This window comes from Syngnathus acus, chromosome 19 (assembly GCF_901709675.1).
Source record: "Syngnathus acus chromosome 19, fSynAcu1.2, whole genome shotgun sequence".
Classification (NCBI taxonomy): Eukaryota; Metazoa; Chordata; class Actinopteri; order Syngnathiformes; family Syngnathidae; genus Syngnathus; species Syngnathus acus.
In genome coordinates, this window is record NC_051103.1 from 244,981 (window position 1) to 270,846 (window position 25,866).

At 42.8% G+C, this 25,866-nt stretch overlaps 1 protein-coding gene across 5 annotated transcripts in view; it reads left to right on the plus strand.

Annotated features, from left to right (window-relative positions):
- trdmt1 (tRNA aspartic acid methyltransferase 1) overlaps positions 1-25,866 on the plus strand; it is a 170,002-nt gene that overhangs the window by 16,800 nt on the left and 127,336 nt on the right. For all 5 annotated transcript variants that reach the window (XM_037277492.1, XM_037277489.1, XM_037277493.1 and 2 more), the window contains exons 4-5: positions 19,703-19,774; positions 20,065-20,130. In XM_037277492.1, the coding sequence (XP_037133387.1) occupies positions 19,703-19,774; positions 20,065-20,130 (138 nt within the window). The remainder of the gene's footprint in view (positions 1-19,702; positions 19,775-20,064; positions 20,131-25,866) is intronic.

The window sequence follows — 25,866 nt, forward strand, 5'->3', positions numbered from 1 at the left end:
GACAGATGTGTTTTTTTTTTTTTTTTGCAAATGACGTAGAGGGTGCAATGTCACCAAGATAACACCAGGGGGGTGTTGTAAGGTGTTTTGGTGGGGGGCGTGTCCAGGTGTTTTTTTTTTTTTTTTTTTTTTTTTTGCAAATGACGTAGGGAGTGCAATGTCACCAAGATAACGCTAGGGGGCGCTGTAAGGTGCTTTGGTGAGGGGGGCGTGTCCAGGTGTTTTTTGTTTTTTTTGCAAATGACGTAGGGGGGTGCAATGTCACCAAGATAACGCTAGGGGGCTCTGTAAGGTGCTTTGGTGAGGGGGTGTGTCCAGTTTTTTTTTTTTTTTTTTTTTTTTGCAAATGACGTAGGGGGTGCAATGTCGCCAAGATAACGCTAGGGGGCTCTGTAAGGTGCTTTGGTGAGGGGGTGTGTCCAGTTTTTTTTTTTTTTTTTTTTTTTTTTTTTTTTTTTTTTTTGAGAGACTGAAGATCAGAATTACAGTCAAAGGTGCTATGTTGGGGCATGTTTGAAGATTACAATTACAATCAGTGTTGAAACATGTTGGAACATGTCTGAAGATTACAATTACAGTCAGAGTTGACCCTACGTAAAATATGTCAGAAGGCACGTTGTAGTTTTTTAGAGAGAGAGAGAGAGAGAGAGAGAGAGAGAGAGAGAGAGAGAGAGAGAGAGAGAGAGAGAGAGAGAGAGAGAGAGAGAGAGATTAGAATTGCAATAAAGGTGTTATGTTGAAACATATTCAAGTGTAGTTTTTAGAGAGAAAGATCAAGACAAAATGTCTGATGATTATAATTGTAATCAGAGCTGAAGCATTAGCACAGGTGTTTTTTTTTCTAGAAGCGGTCAGGACAGGAAAAACAAGATTAGTATATACAGATTTCTGAAGAAGCATTCACAAAACAACGACTCTGAAACTGCAGATTACAATTACAATCAGTGTTGAAGCATTCGCACAGATGTTGGTTTTTAGAAACGCTCAGGACAAGAAAAACAAGATTAGTCTCCAAAGATTTGAGTTTCACAAAGACAATGACTCTGCGTCAACAGGCATGTCTGGTTTTTAGGAGAGGTCAAGGGCAAGAGGGGGAAGACAGTCGAAGGCCTCTGAAAGCCTTATATTTCAGTAAATTTTGTATGCTACATTTTGTTTAGATAGTTTTAGGAAAGTAGTCTAACATGTCCTGAGTAAAACACGTGACAAAGGTGTGGTTTTAAGGAAAGGGGTGGACCTACTGCTGGTATATTTAAGGTGGGGTGCATTGAGCGACGAGCTTAAAAAGCTAAGCTAAAGCAGCGGTGTTAAACTGTAAACTTGAAGCTTAAATCATGATAGCCGAAACACCTATTAGTATTCATTTTAGCCGTTTAGGCGGTTTGTTGGACGCTCCTAAAAAAAAACATTTGTACCTAAAACGTATGCAGCAGCCTCCTACAGAAAAACTTGAGCAGAACTGGGACCTGACAACGGAGACACTCTGGGGATTTAGATTTTTTTATGAAATCGGGGAGCTTTTTTTCTTCATGAAAAACCGAGAAACATCTGGACCAAACAACGATTCTGACCCAACCAGCACGTATGGTTTGTTGAATTCCAATGATTGGGGTGTGATAAGCCAAATCCTACCCCAGGTTTTGACTGAATTTCTAGATGAATACGGCATCCAAGGCGAGTTGAACATAACCTGGGTTTCACGAATTACGGTTAGCGGGAAATGTTTTCTACGACTTAAAGTTTCTCCTCAAACTACTGATGGAGCAGAAGATGGCGAGCTAATCGAGCTACTGTATCTGACGCTAGAAGTGTTTAATAGTGAATGTGGGGTTTTCCAGACAATAATCAACGTACCATTAACAGAGTGGCTTGAAAGACTGCAGGCATTTGGTGACAGTATTACAAAACTTTTTGTAGATAGCCGTGTCTGGATAAACACCATTGGAGCGAAACGTAAATTGACTTTAGACTAGCCTCACTAAAAACACACACACACACACGCACACACACACACACACACACACACACACACACACACACACACACACTCTTTTTTTTTTTTACGACTACCACCGAAACTGGGGAGGAGGGTGTAACTATTAGCATCTAGGGGAGGGGGTTGTAATCATTAGGACATCTCTGTATAAGAGGAGGCAGCTTCTAGCACACGGCCCCTCAGCCCCTCATACCTGAAGTCCAGAGAGATCGACAACATGGCTCAAAAAAGATCCGCCAGAAGACTTTTACCCGGATTTCCATCTATGATGAACGGACCAGGAGGGAAAATCTCAAGGGGGGTGCAGACGACGCCAAATGAGACGATAACACTCTGGTCAAGTCCCGAGAAATCTGCCGATGAGACAAACAAGGTAGACACGGCTTTCATCACATCTCCACAAGCAGACATGGCTGCTGAGAGAGCTGTGCAAACGCCATCAAAGATCTTTGAGTTCCTCAGACCGTATGGAACCGTATCACCGCCAGCGGACGAGATGTGGTCCTCCCCCGACAATTCTGCCGCAGAGACAAATCAGGCCGACATGGCGTTCATCACATCTCCACAACCAGCGGCCGTGTGGTCCTCCCCCGACAATTCTGCCGCAGAGACAAATCAGGCCGACATGACGTTCATCACATCTCCACAACCGTCACACAGCTCCAGACAGAGTTTCGGGAGCATCTGCGGACCCCCATCTACCATAGAGCTAACGCCACCTGCTGGTTCAGAGGGGGACGAGACCCCCCTAGCAAACGGGGTGGAGCAACATGGCCAATGGTCTTCGTATCCAGCTAGACACTTGTTCGACGACACGTGCGTGAGCTATCCTGAAAGAGGTTTCGACTTGCCATGCCTGACCTATGCTGAAGCCCTCCACATCATCGATCCTGAGGCATTAGCTAGAGAGGTTGATGGTTCGGAGACCTACATCGATCTTCCGACGCTGATGGATGATACAGATGCGGACTTACCATGCTTATCCTACGATGATGTCGCTCCCGAGGCATCAGCCATAGTGGTTGATGATACGGAGCCCTACATCGATCTCACGACGCTGATGGACGACACAGATGCGGGGGACGACCCTCGCCTCCCCTCTGGTGATAACATGCCGATGCAAACGATGACATCATCACCTGTGAAAATCGACATTCCCAAGGATTTATACATGATGAACGTAGAACCACTTTCCTGGTTGATAGTGGAAGATTACACACGCGTCAAACTAATGGTGGCCTACCTTTTGTACGATGCCTTAATAGAACATGCCAAAGCAATGTGTGACGGGTGTTTTCTCGATGATCTCAGTCAGCTACATCACACATGCCTGTTCATAGAGGATCGCTGCTTTTATTTTTATGCAAATTATGAAACAGTGACGGCTGAGCTATGCAATGCTAACTTTCTGCACACATTATCGACCATGCTGTTTTATTTCAGGACCGCTGCTCCTTTAAAAACCATACGCAACACAGCTGCATCCATTCTACACGATCTCGCCCATGAACGCAAGATCTTTGCTCAGCTCCGCTGTATAAAACAAGAATTTAGTGACACTCTGGTGCTGAGTAAGGGTGAAGTGGAGTTATTATTTAGAACCCTCGGGAAAACACAATGGGAAATGTTGTGAGGAAAACATGGGTTCAACTGGCTGCTGATCTAGCATTGTTTTTAGACTATATTAAATACTATTTGCTAGATGATATAACTACATGGTTAAGGAGACTTGAAACCCTAATTGAAGCCAAAATACTACCGTCTATGTTATTTTCATACATGCGTTATACTGAACCTTAGAAACTGTTTTTATTTTTTATTGCTGTGTGCTTCCTACTTTTTGTAATAAACTAATGTGACCAGCAAAGTGATTGTTTTCTGTGTTTATTCTATTTAAAAAATCTCATACCTGTATGCTTTTATTAGCTGTGACCAGCAAAGTGATTTTCTGTGTTTACTCTATTAAAAAATCACATACTTGTATGCTTTATTAGCGGTGACACATTTTGCTACGCGTCAATCTGCATCTAACAATGGGGGGTGACAGATGTCTTCAAAAACTCTATTATAAAGCTAATAACCCCGCTAGTTACGGAGGGGAGGCACGTTTACACAAAGGAGCGATTGTTAACTGTAAAAACACTAATATTAAAAAAGTGAAAGCGTTTCTAGCAGACCAAGATACTTATACTTTACACAAACCAGCCAGAATAACCTTTCCTAGAAATAAAGTTTTTGTTCGAGGTCCTATGAGACAATTTCAAGCAGATTTATGTGATATGCAATCACTAGCACACTACAATGACGGATATAAATATTTACTGACCACAATTGATGTGTTTTCGAAACGCGCTTTTGTACGAGTTCTGAAGACCAAATCAGCTCAGCATGTGACCAAGGCCTTTGAAGATGTCTTAGCAGTTAGCGGGGTACCCTTACGACTCCAGACAGATAAAGGGAAAGAATTTTTTAACAAACATTTCCAGAAATTAATGAGACAGCATAATATTATACATTTTGCAACGTCTTCTGACACAAAGGCGCAAACGGTTGAACGCTTTCACAGAACGTTGAAATCACGAATGTGGAGATATTTTACTGCCAAAAACACACAACGATATGTCGATGTAATTCAGGATTTTATTATCAGCTATAATGACAGTTTCCATACTAGTATAAAAATGGCACCTAATGCTGTAAACATGGATAATAAAGACATTGCTTTTACTAACCTCTACGCAAATAACCCCTTCCGACAAGGAATCAAGTTCCGCTTCGCTCCAGGCGATACAGTCCGGCTGTCCAAATTGAGAGGTATCTTTGAGAAGGGTTATTTACAAAGCTTCACGGACGAAATATTCAGAATTACACAACGTCTTCATCGCGTCCCGCCTGTATACAAAATATCGGATTTAGACGGTGTTTCTATAGAAGGGAGCTTCTACGAAGCGGAATTACAAAAAGTAAAAATAAAAAAAAACAAGATTTTTCGTATACAGAAAATCCTTAAATCACGCATCGTGTCAGGCAAACGGGAGTTACTAGTTCACTGGGTTGGCTGGCCAGCCAAATTTGACAGCTGGGTCCCCGCATATAGCGTAAAAGACATTTAAAACTCGACAAGCTGTCACTCTGTGAAATTTCAACATGGGTGATGTCCACAGAGAATTCTACGTAACACTAGCCTCAAATGCTAGCATGCACATCTTCCCTGAGAACACGCTTTCAGAATTTAAAGTGGAATTAGCGCAACATATCGATTTAAAAGGCTCATGGGAGGTCGGCTTATGTGAAATTTCATACATCAACTCAATTTCTGACGTTCCTGAGAAAAAACGGGACTTCTACTTCAAACATCTGAAACCACAAAACTCCCTCGATGGCTTTTTAGAAGATGATTCGGAAATTAAACATATGCAGAAAAATCGAGAGGGTGTTCGGAATTTTTACCTCAAACATACGTCTCGAGAGGTTGATCCTGAGGTTCGGCATACGCTGAAAATTCGAGGAGGCGTTTACAACGATCATGAGTCGTTAGCTTCTGAAATCCGAACTCTATTAACTAAAACCAGTACGAGAAAGATTGACATTCAATTTGACCAACATATGCGCAGATATCTGTTTACAGGCGAAGAAAGTTTGAGAATTATGTTCAAGAGCCCCCTAGCGTATATTGTTGGAATGAACCCGGAACATTGGCTCCAGCTCCGACCGGAAGGCGTCTACGGACAACATCCGGCTGATAAAAGAGCCGGTTTATATTTTGTATTCGTTTATACAGATATTGTTCAACATCAAACTATAGGTGACGCTTACGCACCGATGCTTCGCACTCTCCCCGTTATGGGAAAATACGGAGATGTTATAAATAAAACTTTTAATCCTGTGTACTATTTAAACGTGTGCAGAAGTCATATCGAAACCATTACAGTTTGTCTCCGAACAGACCAGAACACCCCTGTGGAATTTGAATACGGGAAAGTTATCCTCATTTTGCATTTTAGATCGAGATAATAAAAACAATGATGACATCATCCACACATCCCGATATGTATAGATTTGTGGATTATTACGAAACGCAAGTGGGAGGAGCGTTTCAAGGGTTTCAGGGGAGCCCCGTTCAATATGGGCGTGGCCTAGGGTCTATTTTTGCAAAACTCTTCCGTTTCGTGATGCCTATGTTCAAAAGCGGCTTTAACCTGGCGAAGCCACACCTTCAATCCGCTGCTAAAAACATAGCAACGGATGTAGCCGGGCGTGTCATAGAAAGAATTCAACGCAAAACAACTACAGCTCAAGAAGGTTCCGGCCTTGCAGTTTTATCACGCAGGGGGCTGCATCCTGGGGGGCGTAGAAAAAAGACACTTAAAAGAAAAAGACGCTCAGCCGATCTCAGATCAGTTAAGAAAAGACGAAGGAGGCGGAAGGCAGATATTTTCTCTTAAAATGGCCCTTCTACATTTTAAATCGCAAGAGTGTGTATTATCAAGCCTCGATTTGTTTTCTTGTCCGTTAACACAACTATCTATCGAAGATAGTTCTTATGTCGAATTCCTACCGTTGTCGGCCATTGTGGACCAGGGGCCAATTGAATTCTTTATACCCGGGGATGGTTCAAAATATTTAGATTTATCTGACACTCTATTACACCTGCGTTTAAAAATAACACGTCGAGATGGGTCTAATTTGCCGCCGCAAGAACAAGTCGGGATTGTGAATTTCCCGATAAACACAATTTTTAGTCAATTAGATATCTCAATGGGGGGAAGATTAATATCACAGTCTAGTGCAACGCATGCATATAGATCCATCATTGAGCTACTGTTAAACTTTTCACACGATTCATTGGAATCCCAGTTCACAGCAGGAATGTTTGCCAAAGACACTAGGGGGCGCATGGACTCTGTTGTTTTTGACGGGCCTAATGTCAACGAAGGCCTGGCCCGCCGTGCACAGCTGATGGGAGGATCACGTGAGTTCCACGTCACAGGACCGCTACACGGAGATATTTTCTTTTCCGAACGCCATCTATTGAATAATGTGGATCTACGACTAAAGTTAACTAGAGCTCCGGATGATTTTTGCCTCATGAGCGCTCCAGACAGCGACTCGTGTCTCAAGATATTAGGAGCTTCACTTTACGTGAAAAAAGTTTCAGTCTCCCCGGCTGTCTCTATTGGTCATGAAGCCGCTTTACATAAAGGTAACGCTTTGTACCCCCTAAGTAGAGTCAATATAAAGACTTTTTCTATCCCTCAAAACTCACGGATTTGTCACCAAGATAACCTCTTCCTCGGACATATTCCTAAACAAATTGTACTAGCTATGGTGAATCATAACAGTTTTATGGGACGACGAGATTTAAACCCCTTTAACTTTTTACATCATAACATTGAGTATTTGGCGCTTAGCCACGAAGGTCGCCAGATACCAGCTAAAGCTTTTCAACCCAATTTCGAAGCTGGATTATATACACGTGAATTTCATAATCTGTACACAGCTACGGGTCGCTTTTTAAAAGATTTACCGCTCTGTATCGATCAACAAGATTTTAGTCAAGGTTATTCACTTTTTGTCTTCAATTTAAGTCAAGCAGATGATTCCGGTGCTTTGTCCCCCGTGAATAATGGTGTTTTAAGATTAGATTTGCGATTCCGTACGCCCCTCCCACATACAGCCACGCTTATCGTTTACGCTGTCTATGATTCCCTTATTGAGATTAATGCCAAGAGGGAAGTATTGATGGACTATTATTGACACTATGAACGGCCGTGAATTGGATTTGATTATGACTCGGACGCAAAGGGCGCTGTTTGGAGGTGTTTTAGCGTCAGACGAGTTAGCTGACGTCAAAGACATGCCCCCCAGACATTATATTGTCAATACACATCCTCGACATCTCCCCGGAGAGCATTGGCTCGCTTTGACTTTAGAATCTGATGGTTTGGCCACATTCTTTGATCCTTTTGGTCTGCCGCCGGACAGTCCTTATTACCCGTCAAGTATATACAGATTTCTGAAGAAGCATTCTAAGCGTATCGAATATCATAATGGCCAATTGCAACACGAATTGAATGACACCTGTGGTCAACATTGCGTCTACTACTTGTCACAACGAGGGTGGGGGTTGAGCTACAGTGAGGTGATAACGCATTATAGTACCGATCCTCTGCATAACGACGCTATGGTTACCGATTTTGTCAAGAATTGTCGGAGACCTGATAGGATGCGCGGCGGTCAAATATCTTGTTCATTACATAAATTTAAAGAATGTCATTGTCTGAAACCGTGTTAATGTTTTGTAAAATCTCTTTTATTCAATAAACATTGTTAAAGAGAGTTACAGAGTCATTAGTTTTTTTCAGTAACAGCATTAACGTATCTAACATTTTTTAATAACTAACCCATTTTACTACCGGCGATCTGATTTTCCTTTTTTTTACGCTTACATATTTTGCATGAGAAACATCATCATCATCATCATCTTCATCCCTAGCGTATTTCAAACGTTTGAAATCAGCACGAGCAGAGGGGTTGGAAATGGTTGATTCAGGTAGATTTAGCTGTGCTAATGTACGCAGAAATTCTGTCCAGCCAGTCGGTTGAGCTGCTAGTTTCTTACCGGTCACAATTAAATGTTTTATCAAATCGCTCATGTGCGAGCCCCTGACAGTTTTCCCTCTAAAAATAAATTCGCTTCGCGGCGTCCACCTTACATCTTCCGCCGATAATTTTTTCAGCACATAGGAGGCGTTGCGGCGATAACGTGGACCAATCGTACCCAAAATATCAACCCAATCTTCATCCGGCACTTTTTGAGCCGTTTTCCTTTCCTCTTCAACGCCCGTCTCTTCATTACGAATCGTAATAGGAATCTGCTCAGAATCTTTTTGTTTGATCAACCCCAGATAACGCTGCAGCAGGGTTTGATAAGTTTTGATCTTTTCATATTGATTTAAATTTTTATTATCCAAAACCTGTTTCATCTCCTCATCCAAAGAATACTCAACTCTGTCACGAATGGTGGGGGCTGGCTTATGGAGCCTCTCGAGCTGGTAAGGGGAGATCAGGAACATTTTCTGCGCCGTTTTCAAACTCATTTTATTATTTGTTCATAAAACCACTAATAACACTCCCCAGAACAGGTGCGAATGCCGCTAATAAAGGCAATATGAAACCACCTTTCTGAACTAACACAGCTCTTTTCTTCTTCAGAGTATTTTTCTTATTAGCCAGAAAGCGGATATTTTTCTTCTGCTTTTTTAGTTTTTTATAGAGTTTTGATTTTAAGGGTAGATGTCCTTTTAAAAGATTCAGAGCAATCTCACACAATGCTCTCACTAAACTATTCGGACCTCTGCGAAGTAAATGCTTACGTTTGGCCGGTTTGGATGTAAACAAAGACTTGAGTAACGACGCATTTCTTTTTAAAAGCTTTGTCATCGTTTTATTGTTTGGGTATATAAACCACAGGCCACTGACTATGTAGTACACCTGTACGTAGTCTATATTGTTCTGGGCATGACGGCGTCAGATCTATCAGTAAATACCCGTGCGGCTCTTTCGTTGCATCTTCGAAAGATTCCAAAAAAAACTTCCGGTTGCTGGGGCAGATCTGATTCGCTAAAACATTCACTTGCAATTTATCACGGGGGTTTTTGAACAGAATCAAATAATTACTGTTTAAACTAATAGTACGGCTGAATTTCCCTTGATGGAATACATTCTGTGTTAGCATTATAACGCTTAAATTTTTATGATGTCTATATTGTGTGAATATGCGGACCACTTCCGGATTATCCGAAGCTTGGAAGATGATGTCGTCCAGAATCAGTAGGTGGTGCTGCTGCGGAGGGAACAGCTTCTCGTCATCAAAAGATTCAGGCAGCCCCTTGATGAAAACGATGTCTTTATTCATGTTTTTGAGCTCATCGTACATTGGTTGGTAGGCAGTATAAACCCAGACAATATTATCAGGTTTTTTTCTCATAACATGTTCAGGATTTTCTAAAACAGTTCTGACAAAGAATGTTTTACCACAACCTGACGGCCCTGCTATTATAGAGGAAAAAGGAAGTTCTAATCTAGGGTCAAATTCAATCTGGTTAAAAGCCATTTTCCACACACATCTGTATGTATGGAGGGAGATCAATAACCAAATGGTTCAGTGCGACCTTGAACGAGCAATCTTCTTTTGTCGTAAACCACACGAAGCCTTTTGGAAAATGATGTGTTTCTGAGATGAAACCCCCTCTTATCGCGAACAATGCCATGTTGGGGTGCGTAAAGCACATCTGAGATTGCACCTGCTGTGTCGATGTACCCCTGAACCATGTCGAGCATGCTATCGAGATTGATACTCTGACCGCTTTCGTGAGTCTGCGTGATCCCTTTCACCTTCATGACTGTGAGGCCGGTCGCTCTTGTCCTGTAAGCGTATGTTTTAGGCCCTGCTGAGACAAATTCTGAAATGCTGTCATTCGAAAGCTCATCTGTCAAATCGCCCAGATAATCCCCTAGCGGGAGGGCACTTTCGCCAGGTTTCACCGTGTACACGAGACTGTCTGTGTCTGTGTAAAGAACGCGCGTCTGTAAAATTTCTAAATAGCTGTACATTTTTAGACGTGCATACGCGGTTGTGAAACAAGCAGCTGCCACGTTTGATGTTTTTGAGGCGGGTATCTCATTGTTTATGTTGAAACAATACTGTACAATCGAAAGCTTTTCGCTGATAAAGTGGAAGAATTTCACATCGTACAGACCCGAAAACAGAAGTTCAAAAAATTCCTCAGATTTTGTCACAATCTTTGTGTTTGTCATGTTCTCACGCTGGGCTAGTTTTCCCCACAGGTTATTTAAACAGAGTTTTGAAACTTGCCGTTTTCCAGGGTTTACAGCGATTTTAGAAGGGTCTAGTTGGATACCCTGATGAATCGCGTAGCTCTGTATGTAATTTTCTCTATCAGCCTGATTGACCGCATGCGCTGGGTAGCCTGAAGATTCTTGTTTACCTTTCAGAAATGCTCGCATGTAATCACGGAAAATTGTGTCGCTCGCTCTTGTGTAATGCCATACTTCTGTAATATCTGCAACAGTGTAGCCAAGATCAAGTGCCTTAACGAATTCAGGGGTTGTCCAAACACCTGTTAACGATCTTTGCTCATCATTATGTGTACAGGCTGTCTGTTGATTGTTATGCTCGGCGCAAGTACGACAGAGCGTGAAGACGAGTTTACCTTTAGCTGTTTTGAAAGGTAAAACAGGAAAATACAAACCACGAGGCGGATTGACGGTAGCGCTTATGAAGCCGAAATACAGTCTTGGGTCTTTAAAATCATTGTGGATAATCGTCGGATGACCAATAGGGTAGATACCTGTACTGTTAATGAAAGGATATAATGATGTGACATCAACGTACAACACCCTCTCATCAGCTTCGGCCGTGTATCTTAAAACAAATGTGTTTGTTCGACCTCCGAAAAGAGCCTGCCTCGGCTTGAGCGGTGTAGGGAATTTGGTTTTTTTCAGGAATTCCTTAACCTCTATGTTCAATTTTTTCATTTGCAACCATTCGTGCTCCCATATAATTACAAGGTGCACATCTTGTTTCAGCTGTAGTTCCTGAATTTTCTTTTGGGTGGTGTCAAACCTCTCCTGAAAGGGCCGTTTTGTTGTCGGACATATATTCGAGAGTTTGTAGCATTCTGGGCAGCCGTGGTGATAGCAACCAAAATACTCAAAAACTATTTTCATGCCCCCGATTTCAGAATAGCCGTCTACTGTGTAGTTATCTATCTTAACTTCACCCCCGTTCAATGCGTGTCTAATGTAGATATTTTGACTATGCATGATCCATTGTATGTATTGAATAGAATCGTGTGAGAAAGCTTTGTACTGACGCATGTAGTTGTCTGAAGGCGTAATGGCTAGTGTTTGAGGGGTTAGGAAGTTAGTGCGAAAAACTTTCATGCACGCCGAGGCTATTGTGATGGCATTGAAAGGGTCTGTTCCCGTGGCCTCAAAATACTCGCTCCTGAATTTCTCACATCCTTGCATTAGCAAATCAACATCATTCTCACAGTAGGCTATCGCTTGTTTAGCAAAATCGAACACACTGTTAGCTTCTTTGTCGTACCATTCATCAAATTTAGCACGTTGAGAGGGTGACATTCGTTCAACATCGTAGTACGTAGGGTCAGGGTGGCATCCTACGTAGTTTAGATGTTCTAAAGAGCTGAATTTATGTGGGAAACAACCCTTTGATTTGTCTACAAGACCCAAGGCCTTAGGCAACGCACTTAGCGGCATCGTTAAGAATGACAATGAGTCTATATAACGAGATTTTGTGTCTAAATCAACAAATGATAGAACCTTGCTCCCCTGCATCAGAATGTCAAGTTTGATACCTAATTCAAGCATTCTCTTTATCAAGATGTATGAATCAAAGCCTCTCGCGTTATGTGCAACAAATGTCGTGTGTTTAAACCGGGGGTTTCGAAAAAATGTGAGGAATTTGTCAACACAGTCTGTACCAAACCATTGTTTCGCTAGTCTATTTGATTTACAGCAGATAAGAAAGGGTTTGTGTAAACCATCTGCATCTACATAGGTTTCAAAATCATAGTAGACTACATTTTTGCAAGGTGGTTCAGGTTTGATGGGCTGCATGTAGCACATGTGTGGGTTCAGTAAGGCATCATCACCTTGGTTTAAGATCTCATCACACACGGCGCACCTTTTAACAGGACAGCGGTGTTTAACACCTGTACCATCAGCTTTCACATAATATTGGTGACCGCATTGCAAGCACTTTTTGTATGAGGCGCAGTTGCTCACACGATTCGTCGTTCGAAACTCTTTATGTTTGGCAAAGCACTCCTCATTACGACAGTTTTTGTTACAATCGGGGCAGATAACCTGTTTAAATCGGCGTTGTTTACAACGAGGATCGAGACAAATGTTACAATGCCCCTCACAGTAGTGGAATCGCCAATTTTCATGACCTTTGTAGCAGTGTCTGCAGAAATATGCATGCCCTACGAACGCTTCTATCGCTTTCACGCCATAATAATGATTCTCGAGGTGTAAGACAAATAAATTGTCTTCGTCTGTTTTAGGGTAGTGTGTGTCGAAGAAGGTCATGGGCCGGCTGTCTTCTTTTCGGTACATTACAGTTATTTTCCGTCTGAGAACTTTTTCAAATTTATGCACGTCCCCCAGACTCACAGGTGTTTGACAATCCAAACCCACACTCTCATGTAAAAGTCGTGCTTGTCTTACGGCCTGTTTTGATGTTAGCGTGTCGTTTAGCAGATAGGTTAGTGAGAGAGCAAAGCATAGGCGGTTATCCTTATTCCTAGGTATGTGCAAGTGTCGTTTTTTCCGCTTCAAAATTTCTTTGTTGGTACTGTTCACCAGTCGACGACGCATTCCGCCACGTAATGGGGTGACTATTTGGACAATAAGCTCTAAATTCTCATCAGCCAGAAGCTCTACATTTGATTGAGCTAGACGTTCAAGCAAAGCCGTTACATTATCTCTGACATTGTTTATGTCGCTCTTTTGTTGGTAAACGTGGGCCCTATCATTTCCAGCCACTATCTCAATTTGAATTACGTCACCTGGCTGTGTTCGCACGTCAACCTCTCGCAAGACGTCATCTATTTTTTCTTCAATCTGGAGGTAAAAGGTTGCAAAATCATTGCTGTTTGTTTGTGATGGTATATTTAATTGTCGCCTTACTTCAACATTGTTGAAATGCGGTCTATTAACTACAACAGCACCGCCACGCTGATCAGTTATTACAGAACTGTTGTTAGATTGGCGGGGTATGTCTTGAAACGCTGGTGCGCTGTCATCAATAACATCTATCTCGTGATCGATTATAACCGAGCAGTTAGGTTGAAATGGCGGTGGCATGTTACCAGTTATTACAGAAGCATTGTCATGATGGTGTTGCAATACAGTCGTTGGGTCAATCAGAGGCTGCGTATTTAGATTTTGGATCATGTTTAGCAGTTGAGCCGGAATATCAGGACTGCTACGCCCGCTGCTACCGTTAGCTTGGTTATTTAATTCTGCTATCATGTTTAGCAATTGTGACGGAATCAGTGTAGGACTCTGTCTACCGTCATTCTGACTTTGACTGTTTAGCTCGTTTACGACAACTTGTAAGTGGGCCTGAATATCAGGACTGTCTGTGTCTCTCCCCTCTAACATGGCATTGTTCACAATGTTGATCAGATCTGATATTTGGTTTGTAGAAGCACTGGTTGACGGCAAGTCTAGCTCAGGTGTATCACTTCTTTGGTCTGTTTCACAAGGTAACTGTAAATCTAATTCGCCGATGTTTGTTAAGAAATCCGACTCTGCTGACGTAAGATTAGCGTGCTCCATTGTATTTCTTTTTATGAAAATCACAATAGAAACAACACAGTGTAGTAAAAAAAAAAAAATCGGACCTATCTTGATTCAGCCAAATCTGTCAGAATACGTATTATCTTAAAACATTCTTGTAACCGATTCTTGTAAATACAATTACCACTACACTTTATAGGGCGTCTTGTCTTGTGGTGATGATTCTCGCTTGTCGATTCAGACCTCTTGCTGTTTGAGTGATGTGTCTTGTAGAAGGTTGCACGTCTGCTTTTCCTCGTTCTTCGAAACCGTCCGGTGTCACTACGCTTAACTGGAAGTAGATATAAAAAAAACAGTTAAATCGTTATAATACCATCAAAAAAAACATTCAAATGATAACATAGAAAAGATTACCTCTGACTTTGTTTATCGACTCTTGAGGAAGTTTAGCATCCTCGTAGACAGATAAAACCTCCGCTAATTCGTTGTCTGTGGATGCCCCCTCTTCCGTCTCTATGCTCTTGACAACCTCCTGTCGGCCGGAGGGGGGTATGATTTGGGTGCTATCACGTGACTCTGATGACCCTGCCGTCTCTATGCTCTTGACAACCCCCTGTCGGCCGGAGGGGGGTATGATTTGGGTGCTATCACGTGACTCTGATGACCCTGCCGTCTTTTGTGCCTCAAAATGGCGTCCAGAGCTTTCCTTTAGAGTCGGGGCTTCAAAACCAGTTTGTATCAACGGGTCTTTTTGTCTAGTGGCCGCGGCCACGAGATCTGTTACATACATAAAAAATAAATCACCAACTAATAGCATTTATATTAACTAGCGTAAGTGAACGGTTGCCTTACCGTAGTCTGATTGCGTCAAATAAACACCACTGTAGTCGTCATCGAATACGGCATGTACGTCAGCAAATACAGTTATATCTGCATGATATTACATACACATTACATCATGTTTTATATGATAATCTTAATGTATTATTATATCAGTATAAATAGTAGCATGACTTACCTTTAACCATCTCGGAATCATTGACGCTCTCCAACTTTTTGTGCACTCTCTGATCAGAGCTCATGTGCTGGCGTGTCTTCCCAAATAACCCCACCTTAAATATACCAGCAGTAGGCCCACCCCTCACCCCTTAAAAACACACCTGTACATGCCCCCCCTCACCGTAACACCAAGATAGCGCCCCCTAGCGGTATCATGGTGACACTGCACCCACCCTACAACATTTACAAAACAATAGACATACACCTGCATCTTTACATAACAACGAAGACACCTGCATCTTTACATAACAACGAAGACACCTGCAACATTTACATAACAACGAAAACACCTGCAACGCCCCCTAGCGGTATCATGGGGGTAGTGCATCCACCTGCCTCATTTGCATAACAATAACATCAAAGGTTAAGTGCATTGTTTAACTCTCTCACTCTAATTCATTAAATCCATCGATCGTCCTTTGTCAACAATGTGTGCGCGCCGCTGACGGCGCTTGCACTTCAAAATATTCCACAGGCCCATATAACGATATATAAATTAGAAATCAAATAACTATTATAGAAGCAATAATATTGTCAAACCATCTGTGCACTCTAAATCATTAAATCCATCGATTAAATTCCTCGTCCTTTGTCAACAACGCCGCGCGTGAGCCCTGACGTCAGCCTCGTCGTTATTCCACAGATCTAGTATATAACTATATTGTAGTGTTAACAAAGTACAAGGAAAGACGTGGGTTTGGTAAACGGCTCTTTATTTAACAAAACAAACTTCCAGGCGTGTGGCGGCGTGGACTTTCAGCCACGGAAGTGGAAGAGAGATCCATAGAATAGGTCCGGGCGTGCGTAAAAGCCATGACCGAGCCCCACCCACCGTCCCCGGACAGCCACCCGGCCGAGCGCCGGCCCTCGACTTCCATCCACGGAGGTGAAAGAGAGCTCCCGAGAGTAGGACCGGGCGTGCGTAAAAGCCATGTCCGAGCCCCATCCACCGTCCCTGGACAGCCACCCGGCCGAGCGCTGGCCCCCGACTTTGATCCACGGAGGTGAAAGAGAGCTCCTTAGAGTAGGACCGGGCGTGGGTAAAAGCCATAATAGTTTTTCAAACCTTCTGTGTCACTCCAAATCCTTAAATCCTTCAAACTCTTCGTCCGCCGTGTCACTTAGAAACAAAGCCGCTAATGATGCCGGTAGTACGTGGGGCCCTTCGTCATCTTCGTCATCCCGTGATCAATCTTTGTCCTTTATGTAAACAACCGCCGCGCCACGCCGCGTCGCGCTGCTGACGTCACTTGAAATTCAAATTACAGTATTCCCTTGCTACATCGCGGTTCGTTTATCGTGGTTTCACTTTTTTTTTGGGGGGGAACATTTTTGAAAAAAAACATATATAAGTCGCTCCTTATTATAAGTCGCCCCCCCACCCAAACTATGAAAAAAAACGCGACTTATAGTCCGAAAATCACGATAAATTCCTTAAAAATCAGACGATGTGATTTTCCAGATTTTTTTTTTGTCTCTCATAGTTGAAGCGTACCTATGATGAAAATTACAGGCATCTCTCATCTTGTAAATGGGAGACTCAATACTTTTTTGCCCCACTGTATAACAAACGTTTCAGTGATGTCCCCCGGGTTAGTGATGTTGCATTGTTTGGCAAGGACAGACCACTCTTCTAATTTACCTGCAATGTATCCATGCCCTCTAGTGGCCAACAGGAAACACCACATGATAGAAATTTTAATACAATGGTGATTAAATTTCGAATTAAAACATATCGTCCCTTCTTTGTGGATTTACACCTATTGCGGGTGGTCTTAGAACCAGTTATCCGTGACGAACAAGGGATTACTGCACAGGGATCCCTTGCCACTTTGCGCTTCACCAATTGTGGATTCGATATTTCACAGGTTTTTAATTGACGGGAGAACGGCGTTTAAATACACGCTGATAGCGCAGGGTGTGCAATTTGCATCACTGCGGGCAAGCGCGGGAAGCGCAGCCGCCGGCCACGGACAAATGAGGCAGGACAACCATGTGCAACACGGACTCTTTATTTAGAGAATGGGAAAAGGGAGGCTGGAATGCCAGCAAAGTATGTTCACGAGGCGGCAGACAAGCTGGTCAGCGAGCTTGCGTCGTGGTGGTAGAGAGGCAAAGCAAGCTTGTGGTCGAAGACAGGCAGAAGGTGTACGCGTGTCAAAGCAGACAAACTGGCCAGGCGTACAGTGCTACACAGCGGATAAGAGCAGGGACGGGTGGCAGGGCTGCATGTGTCAAGGCATATGAATCAGCCAGGAATCAGGTGGGAGGCGTACCCGTGTCAAAGCAGACAAACCGGCCAGACGTACTGTGCTACCTGAAGAATAAGAGCAGGCGTGCGTGTGTGTGTCAAGGCAGATGAACCAGCCAGGCCTACACAGTGGCTCCGGCAAACGGGAATCAAGTGGCAGGCGTAAGTGTGTCAAGGCAGACGGACCGGTGCGCACTGCTTGGCGCACCGCGTCTATATATACATGCCCTAATCAGCGAGTAACACAGGACAGGTGGCGGCGATCAGTGCTGATTAGTACACACAGTTAGGTGTGCAGTCTAGCGCAAAGAGCCCGATAGACAGCCAGCATGTGAAGACCGGAGCAGAGACGTGACAAAGCTCCGCACGAAGGAAAAATGTACTTGCCCGGTGCAGAAGGAGTCGGGACAGCAGCAATGAGTGCCAATCGCGCAGGGCGTGCCTCTGAGCAATGTGCGTCACTGCGGACGTCACTGAGAACAAGGGCATGAGACCGGAGGCCGGCCATGCGTGAGGGAACAGCACCAACTGGTGCAGAAGGAATTTGGGACACGTGACAATGTTACGTGTTTTTACTTTTATTTACTGTTAAGGTAGAATACATGCACAGAACAGTGTGGGGATGGTTATTAAGGGAATGGGAAAGGTTTATATAGCGTAAAGGTATTGGGGAGGGTTTACAAAGCCTTAATATTGTGCATAGGACCACAGTGCAACAGGAGATTCATGCGCAACAGTGACTCACTTTGGTTTTGCGATTCATGATCTTTCCTAGGTTAGTGTAGTGTGTTAATCCTGAAGGTGGACACTTAGCTTGACAAGGTAAACCACACTTCAAATTGACATGCAATACACACATGTCCTCTAGTGGCCAACAAGAATTGATTGATTGATTGAATATTTATTGATCCCCAGGGGTGGGGAAATTCAGGCCCCAGCAGTATCCATACCACAGAGTGGGTATACAAAACAGATGGCATGAGCGCAACTCAATAGGCTCTCATAAGGCTGCCACACAACGGCGCCACAAAGAAAGTCAGAAAGTGCACAAGATAAAAGCCATCAAAGCAAATCAAAGCTAAAAGACAAAGGAAAAAAAGTAACAGCGGCCAACCAGCACCCCTCAATACAAGAGAACACCCCAAAACACACAAAATAGCCTCCACGGGGTCCATCGACAGCTGTAAGGGCAGTCCAGTTCAACGGCGCCCAATGGACTGTGGTCGTGAATCGGTGAAAACATCACAAAGCAGGCAAACGTGTGAGCAGCGTCCCGGGCACCCAGTCGGGGCACGTGCAGATGGTCACCACGGGGCTAGCATGGCGAAAGTCGTTGCACGAGGGAGCGGACTCCCCACAGGGTTTGCGGCTGCAAGGCCAAGGCGAGGGACCCGGTCATCACTGGCCGGATAAGCAGGAAGCCGTCGTAGAGTTACGCCGGTCTCGACCGACGATCCCGGTCCCAGGAAGAAAAAAAAATAATAATAGCCGATCCGAAGAGATACCGAGGTGCGGTAGAAGGCACCAGCATCGCCGAATGGACAAAAAGACAGAAAGAAAAAGGAGAAAAGAAGGAAATAAAGAGGAAAAGAGAGAACACTGCTGGGAGGCAGCCACTCACGGCGCCATACCAAGAAAGTACGTGTTGGAAATTGCAATACGGTGGTGTTCAAATTTCTAAATAATACATTGGCTATACAGTTTCTACTTCGCGAATTTTCATTTTTTTGCGGTTGGTTCTGGAACGCATCTCCCACGACAAAATGAGGGATCACTGTAACTACATATGAAGTGTCTTTCTGTGGAGTTGGGTCGACTTGCATGATTTGTCACATTACATTTTCCTAACTATAATGTGACAAAGCAATAATGGGCCAGTTTTAAGGGTGTATTAAGGGTATATCTTTCAATTTTAACTACCTTCAACACATTTGTGATGTGAGCAGGAATTTCTTCAACGACTAAATGAAGGTGTTAATCACGGTCATCAGGTCACAATAAAATGTTTAGATTTTATGAATTTGTATCTATCTTTGTAGGTTGGGATGCCAACGTGGTATTGCTGACCCTAGAACAAAGAGCTTTCTCTACATTCTTAATCTTCTGCCAAGGTATTTGTTCCTCTGTTTTTTTGTACTTACATGTATTGTCAGTACAGGTAGTGTGCAGTAGTCTATGAAAAAGGAAAACTATCGGCAGTGTGTAGAAATATGCCATATTACTAAAATTACACATTTGCAATACTTTTTGGCGGGGGCAGGGTTAAGTACTGTTTGAACTGCTTAGTTGTTAAAATGATATTGCTCAGTTGTTTAAATATTGCTGAGTTTTCTTGACTTCTGCTTATCACAAGTTATCGTGTCGATGTGTCTTTATTGTATGTGTATGTCACCGTGGAAAGGCTGAGTCAGCTTCCCCGCTTTATCCTGCTCGAGAATGTCAAAGGTTTTGAGAGCTCCTCAGTCAGGTAATATTTTCATATTCTTATCAGGGATGAACCTCAAAACTGATTATTGATCTACTGTATCTGTCTATTCCTTGGGGTGGCCTTGGATAAGCGTCCAGTGACCGCTGTTCGATTCCCTTCCCTATATATACGCCCTAAATGAGAAATAAATGAGAATAACTATATACACACAGGGTCCTAGGTTTATGACGTTGATCCATTCCTACGCGACGACGTAAACTGAATTTCGATGTAAGTCGGAACAGTAATAAATTTAAACAGTACAGCAACAAGATACATTCCTTACCTTTATTCCTGTGGTTGGCTTGCACACCAGAAGGGGCATTGCACGAGAGAGATGACGTAACAGACCAAAATGGTGTATACCATGTGAGTGGGCAACGCCGTCTTCCTCGGTCTACAGCCTCTCTCGTGGATTATTCTTCCGCCGCGGGCGTTAGGAATCTTACGACGCTAGGTCGAAAAAAGGCTTTAAATATACGAGATGTGTGTTGTAAAAACGAAACACTGTAACTCGAGACCGTCGTAATCTGAGGACCCCCTGTATATGGATATACAGTGCTGGCCAAAGGCATATGTACCTGCAATTCTGTCAAATAATGCTCAATATCTTCCAGAAAATTATTGGAATTACAAATGATTTGGTGATTTGGCTGGAGGGGCAGGCAGCATCAAGAAGAGGGATGCCTCCCACCTGGACAAACTGGTGTGGAAGGCGGGTTCTGTTGTGGGCGCAGAGCTCCCTGATCCGATGTCTGTGTGTTCCAATTTATTTATTAGAATTGACCCCTTGGGGTGTATCACCTCTTTTTCGAGAGGGTCCCAAATAAAAATAAAAAACAGGAAAAGTGGAAGAAGTAAACAGATAAATAACAAATGAATAGGAGGAGTATTCTAAACATTAGACATTGCAGCATAAGCATTTTGGATATAGTGAACTATTACAGGCAGTTACATTGAATGCATATCATTTTATGAGGTAAAGTAGTTGTACTATACATACAGAATTATAAGATTACAGACTCAGAAATGGGCAACAGATGATTCATCTTATGAGGAGATGGTGAAATAAGGTGGAGCCTCAATAACCCTCGAACAGTCAGGTGTTTCAGGTCATACATGAGTATTCAATCTTAAAATGAGATGACAGTGCACACTTGAATAGAGTAAGAGTAGGGAGAGATCTGATGTTGGCAGGTAATTATTCCAATCAGCAGGAGCTATGAACTTAAAGGCCTTTGCCTTGTTAATTGGAGGGGAAAGTATGTCTAACTTGGTGGGTTTATGTAAAACGGAAGAGATAGTGTTTCAAATATGGGCTAGGGGTAACCAAAGTTTAAACTTCTATATATAAGAATTCAAGCCAGTGCATACTTTTTCTCAAATCAAGGGAAGGGAGATTGAGGTTTTGATACAATACACAGTGGTGTGTATGTAAATCACAGCTGAGAGCAAATCTACAAATTCTCGTGTAAGCAGTGTTTAATGGGGCTAGAACAGATTTTGGAGCATTATGATAGACAACGTCACAATAGTCAAGTAAGAAAAATAGCAGTTGGGTAGCAAATGTTTTCCTAACTTTTAAGGTTTAACAGTGCCAGGAGTGGTAAAGAGTACTGAGACCAAAGTTTACTTTATGAAGTATATGGTCAATGTGCGAGTTGAATGAAAGGTCAAACCATCAGGGGTCGGCAACCCACGGCTCCAGAGCCGCATGCGGCTTTTTAGCACTCCCCTAGCGGCTCCCTGGAGCTTTTCCAAAAATGCGTGAAAATATAAAAAGATGTTGTTTTGTTGTTATTTTTTAAATATGGTTTTTAGATGGTAATCATGACACAAACATTCTTATGCTTTAAAAATGTATGTACCGTATTTTCCGCACTATTAGTTGCACTTAAAAACTTAAAATTTACTCAAAAAGCAGTGTGCCTTATAAGGAAGAGCGCCTTATATATGGATCAATTGATGGATTTGTTGATCCATACTGGTTGTACACAGCGCTCTGCCAAAATGTTTCAGTACGTTTGAGTACGACTAGTAAATTACAAGGTCGCGTCGCTTCCCAGCATTACGGCAACCGTGGTCAGGGGGCGTCACTGAATAGCTGTTGTACCCGCGTGGCTATTTAATTTCAAAATAGGCTGTTCCGTTAATGTTTTCGAGTACGTTTATGGATCAATATCCAACGGAATCATAAATAAGCAACACCAATGTGTTAAATCAGTCTTTAGTCGATTCCGATCACTTTTATGGGAGAGAGTTTGAGAAACGTGATTGTTTACAGGGAGCTGCCATGACATTTTGCTGAGGCTCAAGGGAGTCTGCGTCTCTGCGAGCTGATGGTCATGGGAGTTTACGGGTGGCTAATACTATAATGATAGCTGCTATACGCATGAGGCTATTTCATTTCAAAATAGGCTGCTCCATTAATGTTTCGAGTAAATTGACGGATCGATATGGAAGGGAAACATAAGTAAGCAGTACCAATGTGTTAGATCGAACTTAAGTCGGTTCCGATCACTTTTATAGGAGATAGTTTGAGAAACGCGATTGTTTATTGAGGGCTCATTGGTTATTGGCTAGTGGATGCATACTGCAACCCTAGTCAACCTCAGTTTGTTGCATTATAGCTTTTATTTTATTTCCCTTTTAATCCATTGCGCCTTATGGAGCGAAAAATACGGTAGTTGTAAATATATTAAAAATACAAAATCTCAGAATGGCGCCAAATAGTAAAATTGCTTCATAGCCTGTGAGAAAGCACAGGCGAGTTGAAAACAAACAGGTGTGTGAGTGATGGGCCATGGATTCAAAAGGCAAAAAGAGAGAGATTGCTGATGAGAACAGAGGGTTTAAGAATGGACTGAACTACAGTAATACCTCGCTACATCACGGTTTGTTTATCCCGGCTTCAGTACATCGCAGATTTCTTTCCAAATTAAAAAAAAATCAAAAATTCACAAATTCAAAATAAACCTAAATTGAGGAATTATGGCACGAAACTTGCCCACACGCCACTAGAATTTTGCACACAATTGCAGTACGTACACTTGTACCTTTTTATAAAAAAAAAAGTTGTTATAATAAGAGTTCTAAAAACATATTTAAAGTATTGTACCTTGTTATACCGTAATTTTCTGACTAAAAGTCGCTCCGGAATATAGGTCGCATTAGCCATAAAATGCACAATAACGTGAAAAGAAACATATATAAGTCGCTCCGGAGTAGAAGTCGCATTTTGGGGGGAAATTTATTTGACAAAATCCAACACCAAGAACAGACATGAACGAGCAACAACAGGCTAAACGATAGGTATGCTAACGTGACATAAACACAAACAAAGAGCTGAGAACGGGCCTGACGTAACATTCAGAGTTATTAAAAAAAAACTATTACATAAATAACACGTTTATAAAACCATCTGTGTCACTTCAATTCATTAAATCCATCGATCGTCGTTTGTCAACAATGGGTGCGCGCCGCTGACGGCGCTTGCACTTCAAAATATTCCACAAGCCCATATAACGATAGATAAATTAGATATCAAATAACTATTATATAAGCAATAATATTATCAAACCATCTGTGTCACTCTAAATCATTAAATCCATAGATCAAATTCCACGTCTTTTGTCAACAAGCCCTGACGTCAGCCTCGTCGTTATTCCACAGATCTAGTATCTAATTAGATTGTAGCGTTAACAAAGTACAAGGAAAGACGTGGGTTTGGTAAACGGCTCTTTATTTAAAAAAACAAACTTCCAGGCGTGTGGCGGCGTGGACTTCCAGCCAAGGAGGTGGAAGAGAGATCCATAGAATAGGACCGGGCGTGCGTCAAAGCCATGACCGAGCCCCATCCACCGTCCCCGGACAGCCACCCAGCCGAGCGCCGGCCCTCGACTTCCATCCACGGAGGTGAAAGAGAGCTCCGTAGAGTAGGACCGGGCGTGCGTAAAAGCCATGACCTAGCCCAGGGGTGGGCAAACTACGGCCCGCGGGCCACATCCGGCCCACGGGACCGTTTAATCCGGCCCGCCAACCCTGAATTAATTGTATTATTAAACTTTTTTTTTTGTCATTTTGCCTGCAATGACTGCGTTTCCCCAATAGATGGGGAACCGCTCGCCTGCGCATTTACTACCGGAAGCCGTGTCAGAAAGCTCGGTGCACACTCACAAGTGCGTGTACGTACGTACTCAGTAGTACGGACATGGCGCACTCGCGCTCTATTTGTATCAGTCCCGAATTTAGAGCGTGTGCTGTGACGACAGCATTCTTGTAATTCGCTCGCTGAGCTTTCAGATACAGTTTTACGCTAAAGCCACCCACAAACCTTCCCCTGGAATCCTTCCATTAAAATGAGTGGCCCGAAGAAAAGAAGTGAATGCCGAATGTTAAAAGAGTGGCCAATTTGGCTCGACGTACGCGACGTGACGTTCAGCCACATCAACCCGTCACAGATCGAGGTAAACGGATCTCTCCTAAGAATTGCCACAACAAATTTTACTCCAGACTATGATGCACTAGCAAAAAAGGGAGACCAACAACACTGTTCCCACTGAAAATGAAGGGGAGGCTCTCAAGTTTGTTGTAAAAAAAAGCATTTTGAATATGATTTGTACACATAGCAGGGATTGAAACTAGCGACCATTCTCAAACCTTCTGTGTCACTCCAAATCCTTAAATCCTTCAAACTCTTCGTCCTCCGTGTCACTTAGAAACAAAGCTGCTAATGATGCCGGTAGTACGTGGGGCCCTTCGTCATCCCGTGATCAATCTCTGTCCTTTTTGTAAACAACCGCCGCGCCACGCCGCGGCGCGCTGCTGACGTCACTTGAAATTCAAATCACAGTAATCCCTTGCTACATCGCGGTTTCACTTTTTTTTTTTTTGTTGAAAATTTTTGAAAAAAAACACATAAGTCGCTCCTTATTATAAGTCGCCCCCCCACCCAAACTATGAAAATGTTTTTTACAATATGCACTGACGTCACAGATCAGGGCGGCCATTATTGTTTGGGTGGCAAAAAGCCTCGTCCGCTGCCACTAGACTCGTGAGGATGGTGGCCTGGGTGGGTGTCGTGAGTGATTATTTCGTCCAGTTGGACCAAGAAAGCCGCAAGTGATACATTGAAAAGTTGAAAAAATATAACATTTGTGTTGATCCGCTGTGGAAACCTAGTAAGAAGGCCACCAGCTCAAGCGTAGCAGGAGCTGGGACAGCAAGCGTTTGGTCCTCTGATAAGGCGACTTTTCCGCCAGTAACATATCCAGACATTTACAACTATTTGATAGATTGTTCAAGTCCATATACCAAGGAAGACCTCAGAGCCTACAAGAGTTTGCAACGATATCGCTACCTGACTGCTGGTTATGTCCGTTCCGTTGAGTCACAGCCAGTGGAGCGAAACGGAGAAGATGCCAGCCATGGCAGTACATAATATAGTAATAATATATTATAATTGTAGATATGTGAACAATTTAATTATTAGAAACTAGCAATTGGATAAACATACTGTAATGAAGCTGTGTAATTATGCATTCCTTAGGTCATGGCCGAGTAGCAGCAAGAAAAAGGGAATATCCGAGCAATAATAATAAACTTTATTACGGGCTCTTTGCCCACAGGGTAAAAAACAAACATCACATACACTACCGTTCAAAAGTTTGGGGTCACAAAATTGTTTGGGTGACCCCAAACTTTTGAACGGTAGTGTAAATATTATTATAATAAAAT